General features: G+C 40.3%; 2 protein-coding genes across 2 annotated transcripts in view; both read right to left on the bottom strand.

Moving 5' to 3' along the window:
- Positions 1-3,846: 3,846 nt before the first annotated feature.
- CFH (complement factor H) overlaps positions 3,847-22,412 on the bottom strand; it is a 59,537-nt gene continuing 40,971 nt past the window's right edge. The window contains exons 23-24 of the mRNA XM_029962247.1: positions 4,331-4,525; positions 3,847-4,189 (exon numbers count right to left, since the gene is read on the bottom strand). Of these exons, the coding sequence (XP_029818107.1) occupies positions 4,173-4,189; positions 4,331-4,525 (212 nt within the window). The 3' untranslated portion in view covers positions 3,847-4,172. The remainder of the gene's footprint in view (positions 4,190-4,330; positions 4,526-22,412) is intronic.
- On the bottom strand, positions 9,569-20,102 carry LOC108640808 (coagulation factor XIII B chain-like). The gene is made up of 9 exons (XM_029962246.1): positions 19,862-20,102; positions 18,853-18,859; positions 16,888-17,069; positions 15,470-15,643; positions 13,646-13,822; positions 12,853-13,026; positions 12,267-12,293; positions 11,350-11,453; positions 9,569-9,703 (listed from the first exon to the last, which is right to left on the bottom strand). The coding sequence occupies exons 1-9, from the start codon at positions 19,920-19,922 to the stop codon at positions 9,638-9,640; spliced, it is 972 nt and encodes a 323-aa protein (XP_029818106.1). The 5' UTR covers positions 19,923-20,102; the 3' UTR covers positions 9,569-9,637.

Below are 22,412 nucleotides of genomic sequence, written 5' to 3'. Positions count from 1 at the left end.
TTGTGCAGTACAACACGTCCAACACAAGAGCAGAGCTGCATAGCCCAGGAACAACATTCTAGAGATTCAGAAACTCATCCAAACACATTCAGTATTGGACCCTACTTATTTTGAGTACTCTGTGTTATTTCCACTCCTGTTTTGCTCAGTAACTGCTCCAGAGACTGACCTTGCAAACCATTTATACTCTGATTTCAGCAGTCACTTCCCCTAAACCTCTTGCAACATACAAGTATTTCATTTTTTTTTTCCTCCCCTCTCTGAACCTTGATAAACAAATTAATAAAAGCCTGGCAATTTAGGCTGACACGTTACTTTCTTGTGATCTGCTTGTTTTTTTCATCATATTTTTTTCTTTTTCTCTTTTTTTTCCTTCAGATTTATCCCCTACATACTCATATAAGGTTAATTTTTTGGTATCTAAAAGCAGTTGTACAAAGAAATTATTTTGAGGTTCTTTGTGTGTTCTTTGTTTGTAGTTAGAAAACAAAGTGATGTTAACTGTGTGTAAAAATGAGCTTCTCTGCACATATAATTCAAGATCTATGTTAAAAACAATCAAAATAAAAGGCAGACAAAAATATAAAGTGGCTTACTGGTCACTCACTCTTTCTTATATAAAATAACCAACTGCCCAGAGCAAAGGAAATATACTTGATCAAATTCTTGATTAAATAAACTTAGGTGAAGCTGAAGCACTTGTTTCAGTTTCACATGAGAAATAAGATGGAGAAGATGTGAATAAATTGCAAGATAGAGAATGAACTTTCCAAAGAGAAATACAAAGATTATGCAGAAAGAAGTATATGGCAAACTGGGCTAACAGAGGAACTTGTCACAGGTTCATGTAAGCAACAGTCTTATTAATAGTTTCATGATATGTCTTGGTTTTATAAGTGCACTCCATTGGAAATGTTGATCATATGAAGAGAATTGAGACTGAGAATTCAGGGAAAAATAAGTAACAGAAGTGCCCATATGAGATGGACATAAAACAGCTGCAGACCAGGTACCCCACAGTGGTGATGTCTGACTGGCATGGAGTATACACAGATCTGTCTTGTATATGCTCCCAAAGAAACACACAACATATCCTTAAAATTACTGGCTTGGTTGGTGTACTGCTCTAGGATAAATGTAGTGTGTCTACAGAGCAGATCTCAAATCAAACCTGAATTCCAAAGCATTTAAAGCAGTTAAAACTTCTTGTCTTCTTAAAAGGCAGCTGGAATTATTTTTTTAACTTGGGCTGTGTTTCTAAGAACTTGGTCTTGCTGAAAACTGGCATTCAGCTGTTTCACCCACAAGAACTCTTTAGGCAGCATAATATCTCTTCCTTCCCCTTTCCTAGACAAATGACTCATATGTGGAAAATGAACTCTCACCCCGCTCCATGACCCTGTGATGATCGATCTGCATCCATTTTGCAGTTCCTGGTGAATACCTGACCACTGAAAAGATATTTTTTGCACCTAAGTCAAGCTCCAAGAAAACAGCTCCTCACAGAAATTCACTGCCCAAATCTATAGTTCCTTTTGTTCTGTGGCACTGAAGCCTGTGCTGCTGCTGCAGACAGACGTGCTCTGACAACACCAGGACAGTCCCACTTGTCCCTCTGCACCAATCTTACCACATTACCATAGGTATTCATATGCTTCTGTACCTGTGCAAAATCTTGCAGCAGCTATGCTTAAGAGCTCTGTGCTAAAGAACAAGGGAAGATGCATTGACTGTAACAACAGCAGTGATAATCCCAGTCCTGCATTGGACTAACTGTTGGTGACCTACAGAAATCTTTGCCTCACAGCAGGAAGCCCAGAGCTGGATTCTCAGCAGGGTACATAACAATGTGATACACTCCAGGCTGGCATACTTAAGCTGATACTGTATGTGCCACATCAACTTTTAACTAGCTTTACTTTCTACACAGAAATCCAACTGAACAGAAAATAGAAGGTTTTCTCTTCAATCCATGCATGCCCCTTATTAAATATGTGGTATTTAAACCACATTTAGGAAATAAATTCTTGTTTATCACTTAGCCCCTGCTGCAGCAAAATCTGAATCTAAAAAACTGCACCATGTTAAGAGTCTGTATGACTTCTTTCTAGGAAGGGAGTGCTACAACTGAAGAGTTTAGGTGAAGACCTAATGATGCTGAAAAACCTCAGTATGAAGAACTTCTCAGAGACTTCTGTATCTTTAAGCAGCAAGGTTTTTGTCTATTCGATGTTGGGAACAAGCTGGCTTGCGCTGGACAAACTTGTTTGACTTGAAAGTGCAAAACTAAGCCATTTTATACACTTCGGGTACGTGGTTACATCATATTAATAAGTAGGCTAGTCTCTGGGTGGAGTCTTTCCTGATGTGCGCAGTCTTCTACTGTAGGGGTCTTCTCCTCAAGCCTTCATCCCGCTGGTGCTTGCCATGGACGTTTTCCTCAATTTGACCTCTTCAATTAGGTGGCCTGAATTCTTCAAGCTTGCAAAATCCTGGCTTTGGGCCTTCTATATCTTATTCAAATGTCTAGTTTACCTAATTTATTACCGTGTGCATACAACTCCTTTCTATAATAAGGCCTTTGGTCCAGGGAGCAGAACAGAACATGATATTAACCAGCGCTCCTAAAATGTTCTTCTAGCAAAACAGGTACTGGAGTTACTTAGCAGGCCAAGATATCTCAGTTAACTCTTTTAGGTTTGGCTCCCGTTTCACTAATCTGCAAAAGCAAATCAAGATAGGCTGCAAAAAATTTAGAAATGTTTATATTTACTACACTTGGGGCATGAGGTGATTAGTGCAACAGTCTAGATAAAAGCAGATCTTTAAGACCAGATCTAAAAGCATTATTCACTGTCTGTGACAATTCACTATCAATCAAATCATATTGGCATTATGTGCTTCATCAGTCATGTACGGAATTACAGTACTTTCTGGAGTGTCTCCCACTTTTAGGTATTGCCCACAAACCTCAGTCATGGGAAGAATCCAACTTCTCTGTGTTTTCGTACAGGGCCTGCGCCACCTGTTCTGTACAACAACCCCCAACTGACTGAGCGCAGAAAGTGACCGAACGCTTCCTACACTGCACCCGGGATTCCAGAAGAGCTGGCACGAACCAGGTGTGCCCGACTAAAGGTGAGCAAGAGACAGACCCGGCTGTGCTCAGATGAGCCACCAGCAGGAACACGGGGGGCTGTGCACAGGCCACCAAAGGCTACCCAAGGTAAAACAGCCCCTTTTTTCCAATTTCGGGGCCTGCAGCAAAGTGCTCCCGAGGAAGCCCCAGGTGATAGAAAAGGAGGCAGCTCGGGGGGCGAGGCGGCTCCCCCAGCCAAGTGGCGCTCGGCACTTGTTTTTGCCTCAAGCTCCTGTACATCGATTTCTTTTCTGCTTCAGAGATCTATGTGAAGTCCCAAATTCATCAAGCCAGTCCTGGTAGATGTGTTTTTCTTCCTGAAGACCAAACTGGAATATTCTTGTGCTTGTAAGATTCTGTCCTTCAAGACTCTAAGCTTCTCTGGATTTCTCTATGACTCCCAAGCAATCCCACCTACTAGTCTCCTAAAACAGTCAAACTCATGCTCTCCTAGGGGGCCTGATTTGTACTCTACTTGCTTTCCTCTCTCCCCTCTGAATCATGAACTCCATTAGTACACAGTTACCACAGCAAGGCTGCTGCTGCTTTCCACAAGCACTTTGTCCTTGTTTGTGAAGAGCAGATGGAGCTGTGGGCTCCACTTACTTGCTCCTCCTGATCAGGTACTCAGGACACTCACCTCAGCTGTGACCCCAGGGTAGTTTCCAGGCAAGCACATGGAGAAGAAAGGAGGAATAGACAAGTGCTGAGAATCAAATTACTCACAAGCTTTAATTCTTGTCTCAGTATGCCACCAAAGCCAGCCTATTTCAGGACACAATTGTTAATAAAAATAACAGTGAGATCAGCATAGAATGGATACAATGCAAGCACAGCCTTTTGGATGTGGATAATACACAAACACAATCATCCAATCATAAAAATAATATAACAAATTCCAAGGCAGAACATTGTCTAAGCTGCAAACAAAGCACAGCAAAATGGGAAACACCAGGAAAAATTGAGCTCAAATCACTGGGTTGGCTGAGGGCTCTCTTATTTCTGCAGCTGGTCTCCTTCATGCCATTTCCATTTATCCAAACCACGATTCTGTGTAAAGACAAAAAAGGGGGAAAGTCATGAATACCAATCCTCAGGCACCACAGAGGCTCCTCAGAGCACTGGTCAGGCAATTTCATCAAAACTGCCTCCTACAACTCCCACCCTGTGTCCTCAGCACTGTGCACTTACGTTGACATGTAGGATATGTAATCACTCCATCCAGGCACTGTGCTCTAAATTTCTCAGCTCTTGAAACTTGTCGGTACCCGCTTTTGCATTCAAGGAAAATAAAATCCCCAGAGCGATAGGTGGAAGTTCTTGATTGGTGTGACTGTAGTTGAATATTGTTGCTTTCCATATGGTTTGTACTCACTGTACAGTTCCCTGCAAAAAAGGACTTTCATTATTTGCCTGTAGATCTCACACGGGACAACTGATGCTGTGAAACCACTGTGCCCTTTCCCCAGCAGTCTTTCCAGCTCAGGAATGCTGGCCAATGGCTTCTTGCTGCCCCTCCCTGCCTGTAGCTTACAACAGGGTTCTGCACTCTGGTTCTTCTCCATGCACTTCCCCAGGAAAGGGAAAGGCTTTTTGCTCCCCTTTCAGCACTAAAAATGCAACACCACAGCAGCTAATCTGTGGCTGAAGAGGAGATGACTTACTGCCCAGCCTGCATCGTGGGTAATCCAACACTCCCTCCACACACTGGACTTTGTAGTGGGAAGGCTCTTGCTCTTTCACATATCCTGCTTTACAGTCAAATTCAATATAATCACCCGATGAGACATACAGCTTGGTTTCTCTGGACCCTTTCAGCTCAATATTGTTTCTGTCCATATCTTCTTCTGATGCTGTACAGGGCACTTGAAAAATTGAAGAGAAGAGTGTCAGCATTTCATACAGACACACCACAGGTAACTGTTTTGCCCCTAGAGCCTACAGAAGTTGTTTGCATCAAAAAATCCTTCCAGCTATTTGCTCTCATCCTCTGTTACTTGCCACAGAAAAGACATTCACAGCCAGCCTAAAAGGAAAAAAGACCATGGCTGAGATGCCACACAGAGCTGTGGAGAAGCTTTTTCATTCTGACAGTCACACAGGGCAAGAATGAAGCACAGGTGAGGAAGGCACCAGGCACCAATGAACTTGACCACATGTTTTTGAGATCCTTCCCTTCTGCGTTGTACTTCTCTAAATTTATTTTCTCATTACCATGTCACAGATGCAAGCCTGGATGTCCCCAGAACTGCCACAAACTCAGATCGCTCCTCCTTGTTCACAGCCTGCTGCCTGTAGCAGCATCCCCAGCTTGGGAGCCCTCAGGAGCTTTGCACAGAGGTGGAGATCCCCTCACAGAGGGGGGTTCAGCCAAAGTCCTCTCCTTGCAGAGCTCCTGGCAGCAGAAAGGACTACACGAGCTAACTTTCAGAGAAACTCTTTGGGGATAAAAGAAGGACTCGCTGCTGTTCTGCCCTGCCAGCATCACAGCCCCAGCACAAATGCTGCTGCACAAGTTCTGCCCTCAGAGTCTGAGAAAAAGAAGAGAGGAGCAGTCACACAGCCTTTGGCCACCCAGCACATGCTTCCACGTACCTAGGCAAACAGGGGGGCTTGACCACTGCCCATCAGTACAAGTGATATACTGAGATCCTTTCAAGACATACAGGCAACTAAGTAATAAATAATAAGTAATAAATAATGCTGATTTACAGACTATGGGATACTATTTAAGGCTTCCAGTCAAAACTGAGACTCCAATATGCAATATACTACACAAACAAATAAGCACACAGCTCTTGAGAGACTACTTGAAAGTTTTATATGCCATCTTAGATCTGTCTGTGTAAATAAAAAGACTGCAGTTGCTTAACTACACTTTCTTTAGCAACTTATGTTCTACTGCTTTTCTGCAGTTACCGGTTCATGATAAACTTATGTAAATAACAGCATCCTCCTGCTAATGATGAGTGCAAATGCATAACACAGTAAGTCATAATAAAATAAATAGTACTGTTGCAGTGGTAGTGACAGGAAAAGGTAATGGCTTTTCCTGACTCTTCATTCACAACATGATTTTGAACATAACATATCTGCAAATATGTAATGTTAATTGTGACAATATCTGTGACGTATTAGCTTACAGTGAAGTACAGACTTCTCATAAGTAGTGTTAAAGTAGATTACCAATGCAAGAGGGAGGAGGTGACCACTGTCCATCAACACATTCTATTTCCTTTGATCCAACCAATTTAAATTCCATGTTACACTCATACTGCTTTCTGTCCCCATGTTGATACTGTTCCTCAGAGCCACCAGCAATATTTCCATTGGTAATTTCAGGGGGAGGTCCACAGCCTCTGGCCTTCACTGAAATCAAGAGATCAAATCTATGCTCTGAACTCAGTACTTCAAGCACAATAAAGTACAACATAAAACACCTTGAATTTGTTGTTTAAAGTTAAGAAAAATCAGTGGAACCGGTTAAACGGATCATTGATTTATGCCTTTGAATATCTGGGTTCATGGTGGGCTGGTGATCACAAACAGATAAGTGTGATCCTGGCTCACTCATGTCTCTTACTTCCATGCACTGTCAATGCCTGCTATGATAAAAGAAGTGCTTGATAAAACCAACCCAGTTTTAAGAGAAAAAAAGTATTCATCATCATCATGGCTAGGCTTTGCAAACGAAGATTTGGGAAGGGCTCTACCCACGTTTGTTGCAAGGAAAAAAAAAAGTATTACAAGGATGGCAACTTCAGTATCCTTAAAAAAAAAATAAAAATTGACCATTCTGCAAGTAATAACAACGTATGTTCTAAAAATCACATAGCAAGTGATATATATAGGGCATATTAAAGGAATTCAGTTTGGATGGAGTGAATGGAACTCCTATTAAGGGAATTGACTGAGTGGGAAGAAAGGGAAGTCAGAAATATGAGGTCCCTTCATCCTCTCAAGCTTCATGAAAGCCCATGTGCCTCATGAAAGGGCGTAGCACCAGCACAAGAAACTCTTTTCAGAGGCCAGTAAGTTGTACTCCTCCTTAAAAAGGATAAGTACAGAGGTATATATTTTTCCTCTGGCATGAATTTATTCATCCTACTAGATGAAGCTAAGGAATTTCACAGGAAAATCCTTCACTGGATTTCTTTTGCTTGGGTCCAGTTCTGTGTCATCTCCAGCCCAGCTTTTTTTTTCTTCAATATCATGTGATTAGAAAAAAGAACATAGGATACAATATCTGAAGGGTATCAACACTAGGCAGTGGTAAAACTTAGGACATTTAGGATATAGTAAGAGAGGACATTACTCAAATGAATCCCTCCTGGCTGCCATATTGCACATTATTTATGCATCATTGAACAATAACTAATTTTTCAAACATTACAATCAATAACCTGATTACTATCTTGTTCAAGCCATTTGCCAATTGGCTTTCAGTCACTGCAGAACTTAATAACTTCATATTGCATAATCAAAGCTCCCAGAAAGTCTAACAGTGAAAGCTCAGCTGTTGAGAATCTTTCACACAAAATAGAAAAATGCCATGAAATGATCCCAAGAGGCCTAGTTCTTGGCCTTTTAGAGATAAAGGTGGGATGGTTGCTTTTTGGCCCAAGACTGGCTTACAGAAGGTGTCTGCAGAAGTGTTTAGGACCAAGGCATCCTCATTCCTTGTGGGGTTGGTACCTTGAGGTGCCTCTGTGGGGGGTGGGGCCTGGGGCTGCTTTGGGGGGGTGGAGGAAAAGCCAGACTGGATTTCCTCTGGAGTACGGAATGGAGGAAAACCCGGACTGGTTTTTAGCCAGAGTATGGAATGGGGGGAAAGCCGGACTTGATTTTTCCGGCGTACGGAAAGGGGGAAAACCCGGACTGGATTTCCAAAAAAAAAAAGAAAACAGTAAAAAAAAATGAAGAGTTGGACTTGATGATCTCAGAGCTCCTTTCCAACCCAGCTGATTCTATGATTATATTTCCTACTGCGATAAAGTTAACAAAATAATTGCCTTTACACACTGGTGGTGATGGAAACCATCCGAAGGAGTAGCACTGAACAGAGGCAGGTCCCACTCTTACAAATTGGTTTGCACAGGTAAATTTCACAACATCTCCATTGGGGTATTTACCCTTCTTGGGATAAAAATCTCCATTGGGCAATGTCAGCATTACACACTACAAAGACAAAATATTTTAACATATACTGTACACCCGACAGAAAGTACATGAAATGCTACTGATTCGAACAAAACCAAAGAAAGTCTTAAAGAAAAAAGGTTCACAGAGTGCATACAGAGTTATGCTAATTAACAAACACAAAAATATTCACCGAGACACTCAGGTGCTGGACTCCATTCACCATTTATGCCACACCTTGTGGTATCAGTTGGCATATTATTTGCAGTTTTATATCCTTCCAAACATGAATACTCAATTGTATCTTCAGGCATGAACACATTTTTATTTGTGTGGTGAATCAAAATGTCCTCTGGTGCTTTACATGATTCTGTAGAGTAAAACAAAGTGCATTTTGTTATCCAGAAACATTGCCCTTTGGAAGCATCATCCCCGTTGGTATATTTGAAACATTACTAATTCTGCATTGCCAGAATATTCATGTAGAATATGCAGTATGTTCACATATTATCTATTGCATTAATCTTCGGAAATATGTGTCTAGAAGTAACATTTAACATAAATACTTCTTGCTTAGGTTCAATTATTTCCTTCTGCTACATATTATTATTATTTTTGGTGTCATAGCAAATGGTTTGTACTCCTGTTCCTTGTGATCATTTGTGAGGGGTCAGAAAAGAAGCCACAAAGTCCTAGGTAAAGACAGTGTGAAATAAAAGGCAAAGATAAAATGGTGGCTCAAGTTAGTCAATATTATGAGCCTCAGCATCCCAACAAGGGAAAAAAAAGTCTTTTACTGTACTACACCGCTGTTCGGGAGAGGAAAGAAGTTCCAAATAAAGAATCCTATTTGTCTCTAGTTTGGTTCACATTTAAAGTAAGTTCTTGGCAGAATGCCTTGGTTCACAGGCATTTCTTCATACATTGGGAGTAAATTTGGGCAAATGTATTTTTATCAGGTAAGAATCACCGAACACCCAGTGATTACCATTTACTTAATGCTAAAGAGATCCAAAAAGATAGGTCACCAAGAAGACACTAGATTTTCCCCACCTTACCCAATACCTTTATGTTTTCTCTCTGTATATCCTAGAGCCTGAGAATGATTAACCTCTGAAGGATGAGAGATTGGAGTCTCTGCCCAGTAAGAAATCTCCACCAATCTGGATGGTAAAACTCTGAGTCCACAGGACACCATTTCTATGACGGTGACAATGGTAGGGAGCTCTGACATGTTTAGGTACTCACTGATGCATTTTGGAGGTGGAGCCCAGCCATTTTCTTGGCAGTGTGTCTCTCCTTCGTCTTGTCCTTCTGCAGTTACAAAGCCAGGATAACATCTATACGGGGCCACTTCCCTTAAACGGAACTCGGTTCTTGACGAGGTGAAATGACCATTCTCAACATAGTTTGGCCGGCATTTTTCTGAAAGAGACAGGCAAAATTTCTTGCAAGTGAAATACTGCTAAACTGCATGCTTATAAATCACAGCAGAAGGAAGACAAAAGCAGCAGCATTCTAGGACTTAGGCCATTTAATTTTAAGAGCACATGAAGTTTTGCTTTGGCACTGAGCTCTCTTCTTGGGGGACACAAACGGGGATAGACAGGGGTTTGATTTGCAGCAATCCTCCAAGCTTCCAAACTGCATGTCCACATCTGGTCTTCACTAGAAATGAAACTCCTGTTGGGCCTGCACAGCACTGTGCATGCACGGAGAGCACCTCCTGTCCATACTGCAAGGCAGGGGCACAGCACTGCAGTGGGCAGGTGTCACCTCAGTCCTGCCACGGAGAAGTCATTCTGAGTGCACAGACTGCAGGACCAAAGCAAATCTCTACCAAAGGCCCCCTTCTTGCACAATAAAACACTAGTGCAGACAGACCCAGTGTTGTAACCAGTTTCCTGTCACTTGGAATACATTCTTTAAGCCATTTAATATTACCTAACCATTAATGTTTAATATATTGTTTACTACCTCGTTAATTTAATCTATTGTTTATAGAGAATGTTTGATCCATTGTTAATATATAGTGTTTAATACATTTTTTCAATGGATGGAAATCAGTTGCCTTGGTTGGCTGTTTTGGTTTTGTATTCTGAAAGAAAACATGCACAGAGTATTAAATTCTTTACTACTTAATCATTCTGTCAAGGAGTGTCTTCATTTGAAGAAATTAACCCTACAACAAATAGAAATATTTTCATACTAGAGAGCCAAGTAAACAAAGATATAAAAAACCCTAAAATCCAAAGCACTTTGAAGAACACTAGAGGATGTATTTATCGTTGGGAGTAGGGTTAATGATACTGTAGTGCAACACCTTCAAAAGTTTAAATTTCACAGTGATGTCCAGAATTGCCTAACACTAGGAATCAGAAAATTTCATTCTTCTTGCTCAATGCTAAGTCAAAATCTCAGTGGGGGGCAATCCAAAACATTAGATGGTAAGAGTCTCTATCAGTGTGGAATTGTTTCCTAAAAAACTATTCTTACAGTCCAAGAAAAGTTATATTGAATTATTTCTTTGTCCATAGGAAATAATTGTCTAAATATTTAAAGCTCCTCTGAGATATTAGAGCAATTTCAGGCTTGGTGCAAGTCAGGAACAGAAGCTGGAAATGAACTGGAGAGGTAACCTCCCTTTTCCTCCCACCTGCCAGTATGATGCCAATGGGAAAGGAAGCAAGAGGAACAAGGATCAGGTGGCACAGCGAGAGGCTGAAAGGAGTCTGTGCAAGGGAAATGATTGCTATTTACAACTGCACAGCTATGCTAGAACAAGATTTCTCTAGGGAAGACAAAGGGATTATCCCATCCCAGAGCTCACATCCTATATCTGGAGGAGCCACGTGTGGCTGTTTTACAGGGGTACACTCTGAATGTCTTTAGTGACCGACCTCAGCAGCACAGGGACACGAGAGCTGTGGAGGACAGGTGAGACAATCACAGCACTGCCTTTCCATTGTACAGCACCTTGACTTAGAGTTACTAAGCCGTGGTGATGGGTCATGTGATGATGTGTTTACTGCGGTTAGATAGAAACCTCAACAAAATACAAGCACACTCACTTTCAGGGATACATCTGGGATGAGGGAACCAGCCATTGCTTTTGCACGTGACGACATTATGCTCAGCATGGTAATCATTGTTGCAGTGATATGTAGTTCTTTCACCTTCTTTGTAAAAATCCGTCCCGTCTCTTGGGAAATAACCATTTATCAGCTGGCTGGTATAACATATGCCTAAAGAAGAAAGGAAGTACATTTTTCTAAAGAAGAAGGAAGTACATTTTTTTAAAGAAGAAAGGAAGCACATTTAACAACAGTAATTTCTACAGCAAGAACTTAGGTAAAAAATTCTTAGGAAGACAGTTACTAAAAAACCAGGCCTACACACCTGGTCAGGAGAGGAAAGAAGTTCCAAATAAAGAATCCTATTTGTTTCTAGTTTGGTCACATTTAAAGAAAGTTCTTGGCTGAATGCCTTGGTTCACAGGCATTTCTTCATACATTGGGAGTAAATTTGGGCAAATGTACTTTTTATCAGGTAAGAATCACTGAACACTCAGTGATTACCATTTACTTAATGCTAAAGAGATCCAAAAAGATAGGTCACCAAGAAGACACTAGATTTTCCCCACCTTACTCAATACCTTTATGTTTTCTCTCTGTATATCCTAGAGCCTGGGAATGATTAACTTCTGAAGGATGAGAGATTGGAGTCTCTGCCCAGTAAGAAAACTCCACCAATCTGGATGGCAAAACTCTGAGTCCACAGGACACCATTTCTATGATGGTGACAATGGTAGGGAGCTCTGACATGTTTAGGTACTCACTGATGCATTTTGGAGGTGGAGTCCAGCCATGTTCTTGGCAGTGTGTCTCTCCTTTTTCTTGTCCTTCTGCAGTTACAAAGCCAGTATTACATCTATACGGGGCCACTTCCCTTAAACGGAACTCGGTTCTTGACGAGGTGAAATGACCATTCTCAACATAGTTTGGCCGGCATTTTTCTGAAAGAGACAGACAAAATTTCTTGCAAGTGAAATACTGCTAAACTGCATGCTTATAAATCACAGCAGAAGGAAGACAAAAGCAGCAGCATTCTAGGACTTAGGCCATTTAATTTTAAGAGCACATGAAGTTTTGCTTTGGCACTGAGCTCTCTCCTTGGGGGACACAAACAAGGATGGACAGGGGTTTGATCTCTACCAAAGGCTGAAAGGAGTCTGTGCAAGGGAAATGATTGCTATTTACGACTGCACAGCTATGCTAGAACAAGATTTCTCTAGGGAAGACAAAGGGATTATGACTTCCATCCCAGAGCTCACATCCTATATGTGGAGGAGCCACGTGTGGCTGTGTTACAGGGGTACACTCAGAGTGTCTTTAGTGACCGACCTCAGCAGCACAGGGACACGAGAGCTGTGGAGGACAGGTGAGACAATCACAGCACTACCTTTCCATTGTACAGCACCTTGACTTAGAGTTACTAAGCAGTGGTGATGGGTCATGTGATGATGTGTTTACTGCTTTTAGACAGAAATCTCAACAAAATACAAGCACACTCACTTTCAGGGATACATCTGGGATGAGGGAACCAACCATTCTTTGTGCACAGGACGACATTATGCTCGGTCTGGAAATAATTGTTGCAGGCATATGTAGCTGTTTCACCTTCTTTGTAAAAATCCATCTGGTGTCTTGGGAAATAACCATTTATCAGCTGCCTGGTATAACATTTTTCTAAAGAAGAAAGGAAGTACATTTTTCTAAAGAAGAAGGAAGTTCATTTTTGTAAAGAAGAAAGGAAGTACATTTTTTTAAAGAAGAAAGGAAGCACATTTAACAACAATAATTTCTACAGCAAGAACTGAGGTAAAAAATTCTTAGGAAGACAGTTATTAAAAAACCAGGCCTACACACCTGGTCAGGAGAGGAAAGAAGGTCCAAATAAAGAATCCTATTTGTTTCTAGTTTGGTCACATTTAAAGAAAGTTCTTGGCTGAATGCCTTGGTTCACAGGCATTTCTTCATACATTGGGAGTAAATTTGGGCAAAGGTATTTTTTATCAGGTAAGAATCACTGAACACCCAGTGATTACCATGTACTTAATGCTAAAGAGATCCAAAAAGATAGGTCACCAAGAAGACACTAGATTTTCCCCACCTTATACAATACCTTTATGTTTTCTCTCTGTATATCCTAGAGCCTGAGAATGATTAACCTCTGAAGGATGAGAGATTGGAGTCTCTGCCCAGTAAGAAAACTCCACCAATCTGGATGGTAAAACTCTGAGTCCACAGGACACCATTTCTATGATGGTGACAATGGTAGGGAGCTCTGACACGTTTAGGTACTCACTGATGCATTTTGGAGGTGGAGCCCAGCCATGTTCTTGGCAGTGTGTCTCTCCTTTTTCTTGTCCTACTGCAGTTACAAAGCCAGTATTACATCTATACGGGGCCACTTCCCTTAAACGGAACTCGGTTCTTGACGAGGTGAAATGACCATTCTCAACATAGTTTGGCCGGCATTTTTCTGAAAGAGACAGACAAAATTTCTTGCAAGTGAAATACTGCTAAACTGCATGCTTATAAATCACAGCAGAAGGAAGACAAAAGCAGAAGCATTCTAGGACTTAGGCCATTTAATTTTAAGAGCACATGAAGTTTTGCTTTGGCACTGAGCTCTCTTCTTGGGGGACACAAACGGGGATAGAGAGGGGTTTGATTTGCAGCAATCCTGCAAGCTTCCAAACTGCATGTCCACATCTGGTCTTCACTAGAAATGAAACTCCTGTTGGGCCTGCACAGCACTGTGCATGCACGGAGAGCACCTCCTGTCCATACTGCAAGGCAGGGGCACAGCACTGCAGTGGGCAGGTGTCACCTCAGTCCTGCCATGGAGAAGTCATTCTGAGTGCACAGACTGCAGGACCGAAGCAAATCTCTACCAAAGGCCCCCTTCTTGCACAATAAAACACTAGTGCAGACAGACCCAGTGTTGTAACCGGTTTCCTGTCACTTGGAATACATTCTTTAAGCCATTTAATATTACCTAACCATTAATGTTTAATATATTGTTTACTACCTCATTAATTTAATCTATTGTTTATAGAGAATGTTTGATCCATTGTTAATATATAGTGTTTAATACATTTTTTCAATGGATGGAAATCAGTTGCCTTGGTTGGCTGTTTTGGTCTTGTATTCTGAAAGAAAACATGCACAGAGTATTAAATTCTTTACTACTTAATCATTCTGTCAAGGAGTGTCTTCATTTGAAGAAATTAACCCTACAACAAATAGAAATATTTTCATACTAGAGAGCCAAGTAAACAAAGATATAAAAACCCCTAAAATCCAAAGCACTTTGAAGAACACTGGAGGATGTATTAATCGTTGGGAGCAGGGTTAATGATACTGTAGTGCAACACCTTCAAAAGTTTAAATTTCACAGTGATGTCCAGAATTGCCTAACCTAGGAATCAGAAAATTTCATTTTTCTTGCTCACTGCTAAGTCAAAATCTCAGTGGGGGGCAATCCAAAACATTAGATGGTAAGAGTCTCTATCAGTGTGGAATTGTTTCCTAAAAATATTCTTACAGTCCAAGAAAAGTTATATTGAATTATTTCTTTGTCCATAGGAAATAATTGTCTAAATATTTAAAGTTCCTCTGAGATATTAGAGCAATTTCAGGCTTGGTGCAAGTCAGGAACAGAAGCTGGAAATGAACTGGAGAGGTAACCTTCCTATTCCTCCCACCTGCCAGTATGATGCCAATGGGAAAGAAAGCAAGAGGAACAAGGATCAGGTGGCACAGCGAGAGGCTGAAAGGAGTCTGTGCAAGGGAAATGATTGCTATTTACGACTGCACAGCTATGCTAGAACAAGATTTCTCTAGGGAAGACAAAGGGATTATGACTCCCATCCCAGAGCTCACATCCTATATCTGGAGGAGCCACGTGTGGCTGTTTTACAGGGGTACACTCAGAGTGTCTTTAGTGACCGACCTCAGCAGCACAGGGACACGAGAGCTGTGGAGGACAGGTGAGACAATCACAGCACTGCCTTTCCATTGTACAGCACCTTGACTTAGAGTTACTAAGCCGTGGTGATGGGTCATGTGATGATGTGTTTACTGCTTTTAGACAGAAATCTCAACAAAATACAAGCACACTCACTTTCAGGGATACATCTGGGATGAGGGAACCAGCCATTCTTTGTGCACATGACGACATCATGCTCGGTCTGGAAATAATTGTTGCAGGCATATGTAGTTCTTTCACCTTCTTTGTAAAAATCCATCGGGTGTCTTGGGAAATAACCATTTATCAGCTGCCTGGTATAACATTTTTCTAAAGAAGAAAGGAAGTTCATTTTTCTAAAGAAGAAGGAAGTACATTTAATGACAGTAATCTCTACAGCAAGAACTGAGGTAAAACAATTCTTAGGAAGACAGTTAATAAAAAACAGGCCTCCAAGCACATTTCTGTAGCCTTCCTCCCCAAAAAGACCTTTGTGTGCAAACCTGAATGAAAGTTTGCTTTATTGCACTGTCCTGAGATTAATGAATCACATGAACAGAAGTGGAAGTCACTGCATAAAGCAAAAAGAGTTGGTCTAGTAACCACAATCTCTTGCTTACTGTTCATGTGCACCAGTTCTAGTTTGGTCTGCTTTGTCTCTAAACTGTTGCTGTCTGCACAGAGTGAATTTCAGCATTTGCCTCCTGGAGATTTTATCATCTCTGTGGAAGTGTATCAGCCTCTCAAAGCAGGTCTAGAGATTTTAGCAACAGCTTGGCACGCTGGCTCTATGGCCTCCTGCACCCCAAGAGCCCAGACATGGGCTGAAGGAATGTTACAGTGTTTTATCTGAGTAACTGGTCCTTTCCTCCAGGCAGGGCTCCATTCCTTTCCTGCACTGAGCACCACTCCACTGAGGGCATCAAGGAAAGATCAACCTTTTGTAATCCGCTTTCCAGTCCTACCAGTAGGCAGGAACTTTGCTGTGACTGAAGCTGTCTGAGAGGAGATCTCACCTTGCTGCTTTAAATGGAAGTCTAATTCAATTTAAATCTAAGGAGTGTACCTGGTTCTTTTGCTGATACCACAATCACTTTCAGCTTATTCCAAGAGTGTGACATCTTTTCAGCTCCAAAAGCTTTCCAAAGGGACCAGCAATGGTTCTCAGAGAGTAACCTCTAGACAAAGTGCCCAAGCCATGGAAGGGAGAATATATTTACAAAGAGTAGAAACTCTCTATGTGCAGCTGTGTGTCCAGAGGAAAGTATATGCTTGCATGTTACCCAGAAGCCAGAGAAGATTTCCCATATATTTCTTAATCTCATGAATAGTTTCAAGAGTAAAAAATCTCCCAAATCCAAAAGCATCATTTCAGCCTTACTCATTTCAGAGTGTCTCCAGCTGACACTTTGAGCTCTGCAGAGAGGATGACAGTCTGGATGCAGTTCCAGGGGTCAGCTAAAGCAGTTCGACTCTAAGAAACTGTTTTGTCTTGTGTTCCATCAGAACAATTTCAGCTGCACAGACCTCTCATAATTATAACAGAATTGAGTATATATTGGAAATGTACTTACTCAGGCATTTTGGTGCTGGAGACCAGCCCCTTAGAGAGCAAAAACTTCGACCCCAGGTATTTCCAGTGAGGGTTGAATAATCTTGGAAACAGTAGTAGTCAACACTCTGTCCAACTCTCTTCGGAAAGTGAAAGCGGATGTCATATTTTAACTTGCCGTTTTCTATAACTGGGTAGTCACACGGCTTCGCTTGAAATAGAATTTAAGAGCAACAATGTCAACACATGCATGATAAAAAGTTTAGCACACAATTAATTCAGATTCAGCCTCATCATCTGGGTGTTTTCAGAAACAGACAGAACCAGGACTGCCCACCCTGGCACACCCCTCAGGAGTGTGGGAACAATCGCACTGTGCTGCTGGTGTCTTTGGCAGTGCTTATAGCTCTGTCATTTCCCCCAATTCCATTGCAATCAAATTCTGTCAAATCTCCTCTTACCTTTACATTGCCTAAACTTTCTCTCCAGGCTCAGATCACTTGATATTCCAAAACTTCTTTTCTCTTATCTATGAGATTACGAATTACAACAAATGAGCCTGAATCAATTTAATTAAGGAATTCCTAAACAGCTTGAGAGTGAGAAAAGCCAGACTAAAGCAGAAAGAAACAAATGTTGGGAAGCTGTTAATGAAAGACTAAATGACTTTGTTAAGAAACAATTTTTTTAGTTGTTTATAATTATTGAACTAATTTCAGTGACTAATTTTCAGTGCCTGGGTGACTGAAACGTACTCATTTGGAAGGCTGAAGCTTTACGCAGAGTAACAGAGCCTGAACAGTCTAGCCAATTAGACTCAATGAAGTCTGGTTTCCATCTGAACATGAAAGGTGAGAATTCATCAGGAATAAATAAAACAACCCCTGAGAAATGAAGCCTTGGAAAAGAAATGAAATCTCTGTATAGAAAATAAATGGGAGAAGAATTCTCCAGCAGGGGAGGAAGTCCTTGGTGAGTACATTCATTATGCAGCAGAGACCTGGCACAGAAGTCCTCTCTCCAGTTAGCTGTAAGGCCAAAGGTTTGAGAAAGCAGCAGTACTCTCACTGAAGCTTTCCTACAGGTTGTCCAGGTGCTTCTTGAAAACAGGACTACAGGAAAAATAACTAAAATCCTTTTTCATGTGAGGGATGCAGAGTTACAGCTTCCTGAATTACACTGCGCAGATCCCAACCACAGACTAGGCAGCCTGGATTTGTGACACAAAGTGAGCAGGAAAAACACTCATTCTTCCACATCAAAATGTAGAAAGTGAATTTTATATATATTTATATTTTTATATATATTTTTATATTTATATTTCTGTTGTGCAGAATGGGGCCTCAGCTCCTCTGTGTTTACATTAAAAAAAGAAGCATGAAAGATGATCTTAGTTTCTTCATCATTACTAAGAAATGCTTCCATCTGTGTTTTATAACAACTCCCTCTGTTCTTTCCCACTCCTGCCCTGATATTGATGGTATGCATTACCATTAAGTCTCAGATTATATTTATTTATTTATTTATTTACTACTACAGCTAATTATTATATTTTTAAATGCAGTTTCTTAGTAGCTTGAGATGAAGAAATTTTCTGACAGGATGTACTTCAAAACTATATGAGTTACATCATGCACTCACCATATGTACTCACCAACACTGGAAGGGTTTTATTTCTAGATTTGAAAGCATGCATTAAATGCATACCTTCAAATCCTTCAGCGAGAGACAAGGAGATCTGGAATAATTCACTCAGGATTTGCATGTGACTTGACCTCAGTTACAAATAGCTCAAGCTGCTTTCTTACCATCATTGTGCTGGTAGCAACTTCCACAAAGTCAAGCACAAGCTACAAATCCAAGTAGAAGTGTTTTTCCGTCCTTGTGCAAAAATTCAGCTCTTGGAACAACTCACACAGACTTCCAATATGGAGCTGGAACTAAGAATCCTGCATGACCCATAGTAATAATTGTCCTGGATAAATCAAATTTTGCTACATTCACATTGTTTTGCAATCTCCCTGGCCTAAATAAAGCATTGTGAAAACATAGTGCAAATTAAGGCAAATTTTTAGTTCAAGTTCCAGGACTTTTCTGGACTTCTTTGCAAACAAATTAGACTTTATTAGTTGGTTTGAGGCAGTATTTATTATAAGAATATTTAATTAAGGTAAGCTATTCCTTTAATTTCTTGATTTTTTTTTCAATTTTTCAAAGTAAAACCTATTGGTTTGTTTTGATTAATAAGGTCTTCATAGTCTTCACCCAAAATTAAAACCAGTTTGAACCAAGCAAAGACACACTAGCTCAAAACCACACAGCACCCTTTCCTCAACAGTGTGTGCAAAGCAAAAAGAAAAATTAAATTACTGAGGATAGATTAAGCAATATAAACACAAAAAAAGAAAAGTAAATTCGGTAGAGAAACAAAAACCATCAGAGGCTTGTGAAAAGATACACAGTATCCTAGCTACCTATCCAAACATGTACAAAAGCATACTTGTATACATCTATCTCATTTCATAGACTAAAAACAGTCTATCAGTCAAGAGATATTTTATAAGCTTTTCAGTCAATTTAGTAATGATTTCTCTTTCTTACATCATCTCACAGATTATTCCAGACAGAAATAAATGCACATTTATGGAATATTTTCTATCTTATTCTACTAATTGTTTACTCGCTTTAGAAGTTAGAATAATTAACAAACATAATTAATAAAAAATTAGTCATCTGGCTCTAGTTTATAGTGATACGAATGTTTAAAATTTGGGCATCAGATTAATAACAGCAGTAGTTATCCAAATAAATAGGTGAAGTAATACCTATGATAAGATATGAAATACTAAAGGTGTTAAATACTGCCAGAAGAAATCTCAGTCACTGTTGTCAGAAGTTCATTAGAAAGGCTACAATGCCTCTGCATATTGTTTTAAATACCATTTTCACATACACTTTAAGAAAGAGCTCTGATTTTTTTCTACATTAAAGCTTACCTCTTTGTGCAGTACAACACGTCCAACACAAGAGCAGAGCTGCATAGCCCAGGAACAACATTCTAGAGATTCAGAAACTCATCCAAACACATCCAGTATTGGACCCTACTTATTTTGAGTACTTTGTGTTATTTCCACTCCTGTTTTGCTCAGTAACTGCTCCAGAGACTGACCTTGCAAACCATTTATACTCTGATTTCAGCAGTCATTTCCACGAAACCTCTTGCAACACACAAGTATTTCTTTACCCCCCCCCTCTAAACCTTGCTAAATGAATAAATAAATAAAAGCCTGGCAATTTAGACTGACACATTCCTTTCCTGCAATCTCCTTGTTTTTTCATCATGTTTTTTTTTTCTCTCTTTTTTTCCTTCAGATTTATCCCCTACTTACTCATATAAGGTTATTTTTTGGTATCTAAAAGCAGTTGAACAAATAAATTATTTTGTGGTTCTCTGTGTGTTGTTTGCTTAGTTTAAAACAAAGTGATGTTAACTGTGTGTAAAAATGAACTTCTCTACACATATAATTCAAGATCTATGCTAAAAACAATCAAAATAAAAGGCAGACAAAAATATAAAGTGGCTTACTGGTCACTCACTCTTTCTTATATAAAATAACCAACTGCCCAGAGCAAAGGAAATATACTTGATCAAATTCTTGATTAAATAAACTTAGGTGAAGCTGAAGCACTTGTTTCAGTTTCACATGAGAAATAAGATGGAGAAGATGTGAATGAATTGCAAGATAGAGAATGGACTTTCCAAAGAGAAATATAAAGATTATGCAAAAAGAAGCAACAGTCTTCTTAATAGTTTCATGATATGTCTTGGCTTTATAAGTGCACTCCATTGGAAATGTTGATCAGATGAAGAGAATTATTTGAGACTGAGAATTCAGGGAAAACTATGTAACAGAAGTGCCCATATGAGATGGACATAAAACAGCTGCAGACCAGGTACCCCACAGTGGTGATGTCTGACTGGCATGGAGTATACACAGATCTGTCTTGTATATGCTCCCAAAGAAACACACAACATATCCTTAAAATTACTGGCTTGGTTGGTGTACTGCTCTAGGATAAAAGCAGTGTGTCTACAGAGCAGATCTCAAATCAAACCTGAATTCCAAAGCATTTAAAGCAGTTAAAACTTCTTGTCTTCTTAAAAGGCAGCTGGAATTATTTTTTTAACTTGGGCTGTGTTTCTAAGAACTTGGTCTTGCTGAAAACTGGCATTCAGCTGTTTCACCCACAAGAACTCTTTAGGCAGCATAATATCTCTTCCTTCCCCTTTCCTAGACAAATGACTCATACGTGGAAAATGAACTCTCACCCCGCTCCATGACCCTGTGATGATCGATCTGCATCCATTTTGCAGTTCCTGGTGAATACCTGACCACTGAAAAGATATTTTTTGCACCTAAGTCAAGCTCCAAGAAAACAGTTCCTCACAGAAATTCACTGCCCAAATCTATAGTTCCTTTTGTTCTGTAGCACTGAAGCCTGTGCTGCTACTTCAGACAGACGTACTCTGACAGCACCAGGACAGTCCCACTTGTCCCTCTGCACCAATCTTACCACATTACCATAGGTATTCATATGCTTCTGTACCTGTGCAAAATCTTGCAGCAGCCTGCACTGGTGAGGAACTTAGGATGGCTTAACCTTCCCTGTCACAGCAGCACAGTGACACTGCTGCTTTCCAATTCCTTAACTCATATGGGAAGCTCAGAGAGCTGGAAAAACATTGAAACAGAGCATAAAAAGGGTTGGATTTCAACCCAGACACAGTGGCTCAAACCAATTAGCTGTAAAAATATTTACTGGAGGCATGGGTTCTAAAATTTCTGCAATTTTAAATGTTTTATCCTCTGATGTCATGAAGCTCTAACTGCTTCGGGTCTTGTCAAATTGTTTTTGGGTCATTAAACCACTTGCCAAATAATTATGGGCTTGAAACACAGTCAAAGATAACTTCAGCTACAGCTCAACCACAACTGGAATTAAAATGGTACTTTAACTTTCCTGACTGCTGTCTACAAATACAGGCAATGCTAAAACTCTTTGAGCATCAGCATGCAAAACCAGAACTCCTATGAATAAATTTAAGCTAAAAATTAGAAGACTCACCTAACCTAGTGAAGCAATGTTTGTATGGATGTAATGTAGGCCTATACAAAGAAATCATCTTCAATCATAAATCAAGGGACCAGACTCAGTCCCTTCTGGTCTTGTGTTTGTGATCTTCTCAAACCATTGATTAAACTTACCCTAACTAAATGGAAATAAAATCAGGAACTTAAACTTACCTCTTCCATGGACTATCAATTTAAAACTAATGTCTTTAATCGTGTCTGACTTCAGCCTCTAACAAAACAGAGTGCATAGGCAAACTGTGCCTCAGGACCTCTAAGGCAGGCAGAAAAAAGCCATCTCTAGAGTACCCTTACTTCCTACTCATAAAAAAAGGCAGAAAAGTAGTTATGCAGCCAAAGACAGCTGGATTTTATCTAAGGAAGCAGAGCTATTGCTTTGAGAACTGGTGTGACC

Source organism: Manacus vitellinus, unplaced genomic scaffold (genome assembly GCF_001715985.3).
Source record: "Manacus vitellinus isolate BGI_N305 unplaced genomic scaffold, ASM171598v3 scaffold_44_pilon, whole genome shotgun sequence".
Classification (NCBI taxonomy): Eukaryota; Metazoa; Chordata; class Aves; order Passeriformes; family Pipridae; genus Manacus; species Manacus vitellinus.
This window is presented reverse-complemented; position numbering and strand designations above follow the sequence as displayed.

Coding starts and splice junctions, on each gene's coding strand:
- LOC108640808 (XM_029962246.1), bottom strand. CDS start 19,922: ATGTTGTTCCTGGGCTATGCAGCTCTGCTCTTGTGTTGGACGTGTTGT. Junction 13,823..15,469: donor TCCCAGATGTATCCCTGAAA/GTGAGTGTGCTT, acceptor TGTCTCTTTCAG/AAAAATGCCGGCCAAACTAT. Junction 12,294..12,852: donor TCCCAGATGTATCCCTGAAA/GTGAGTGTGCTT, acceptor TGTCTCTTTCAG/AAAAATGCCGGCCAAACTAT.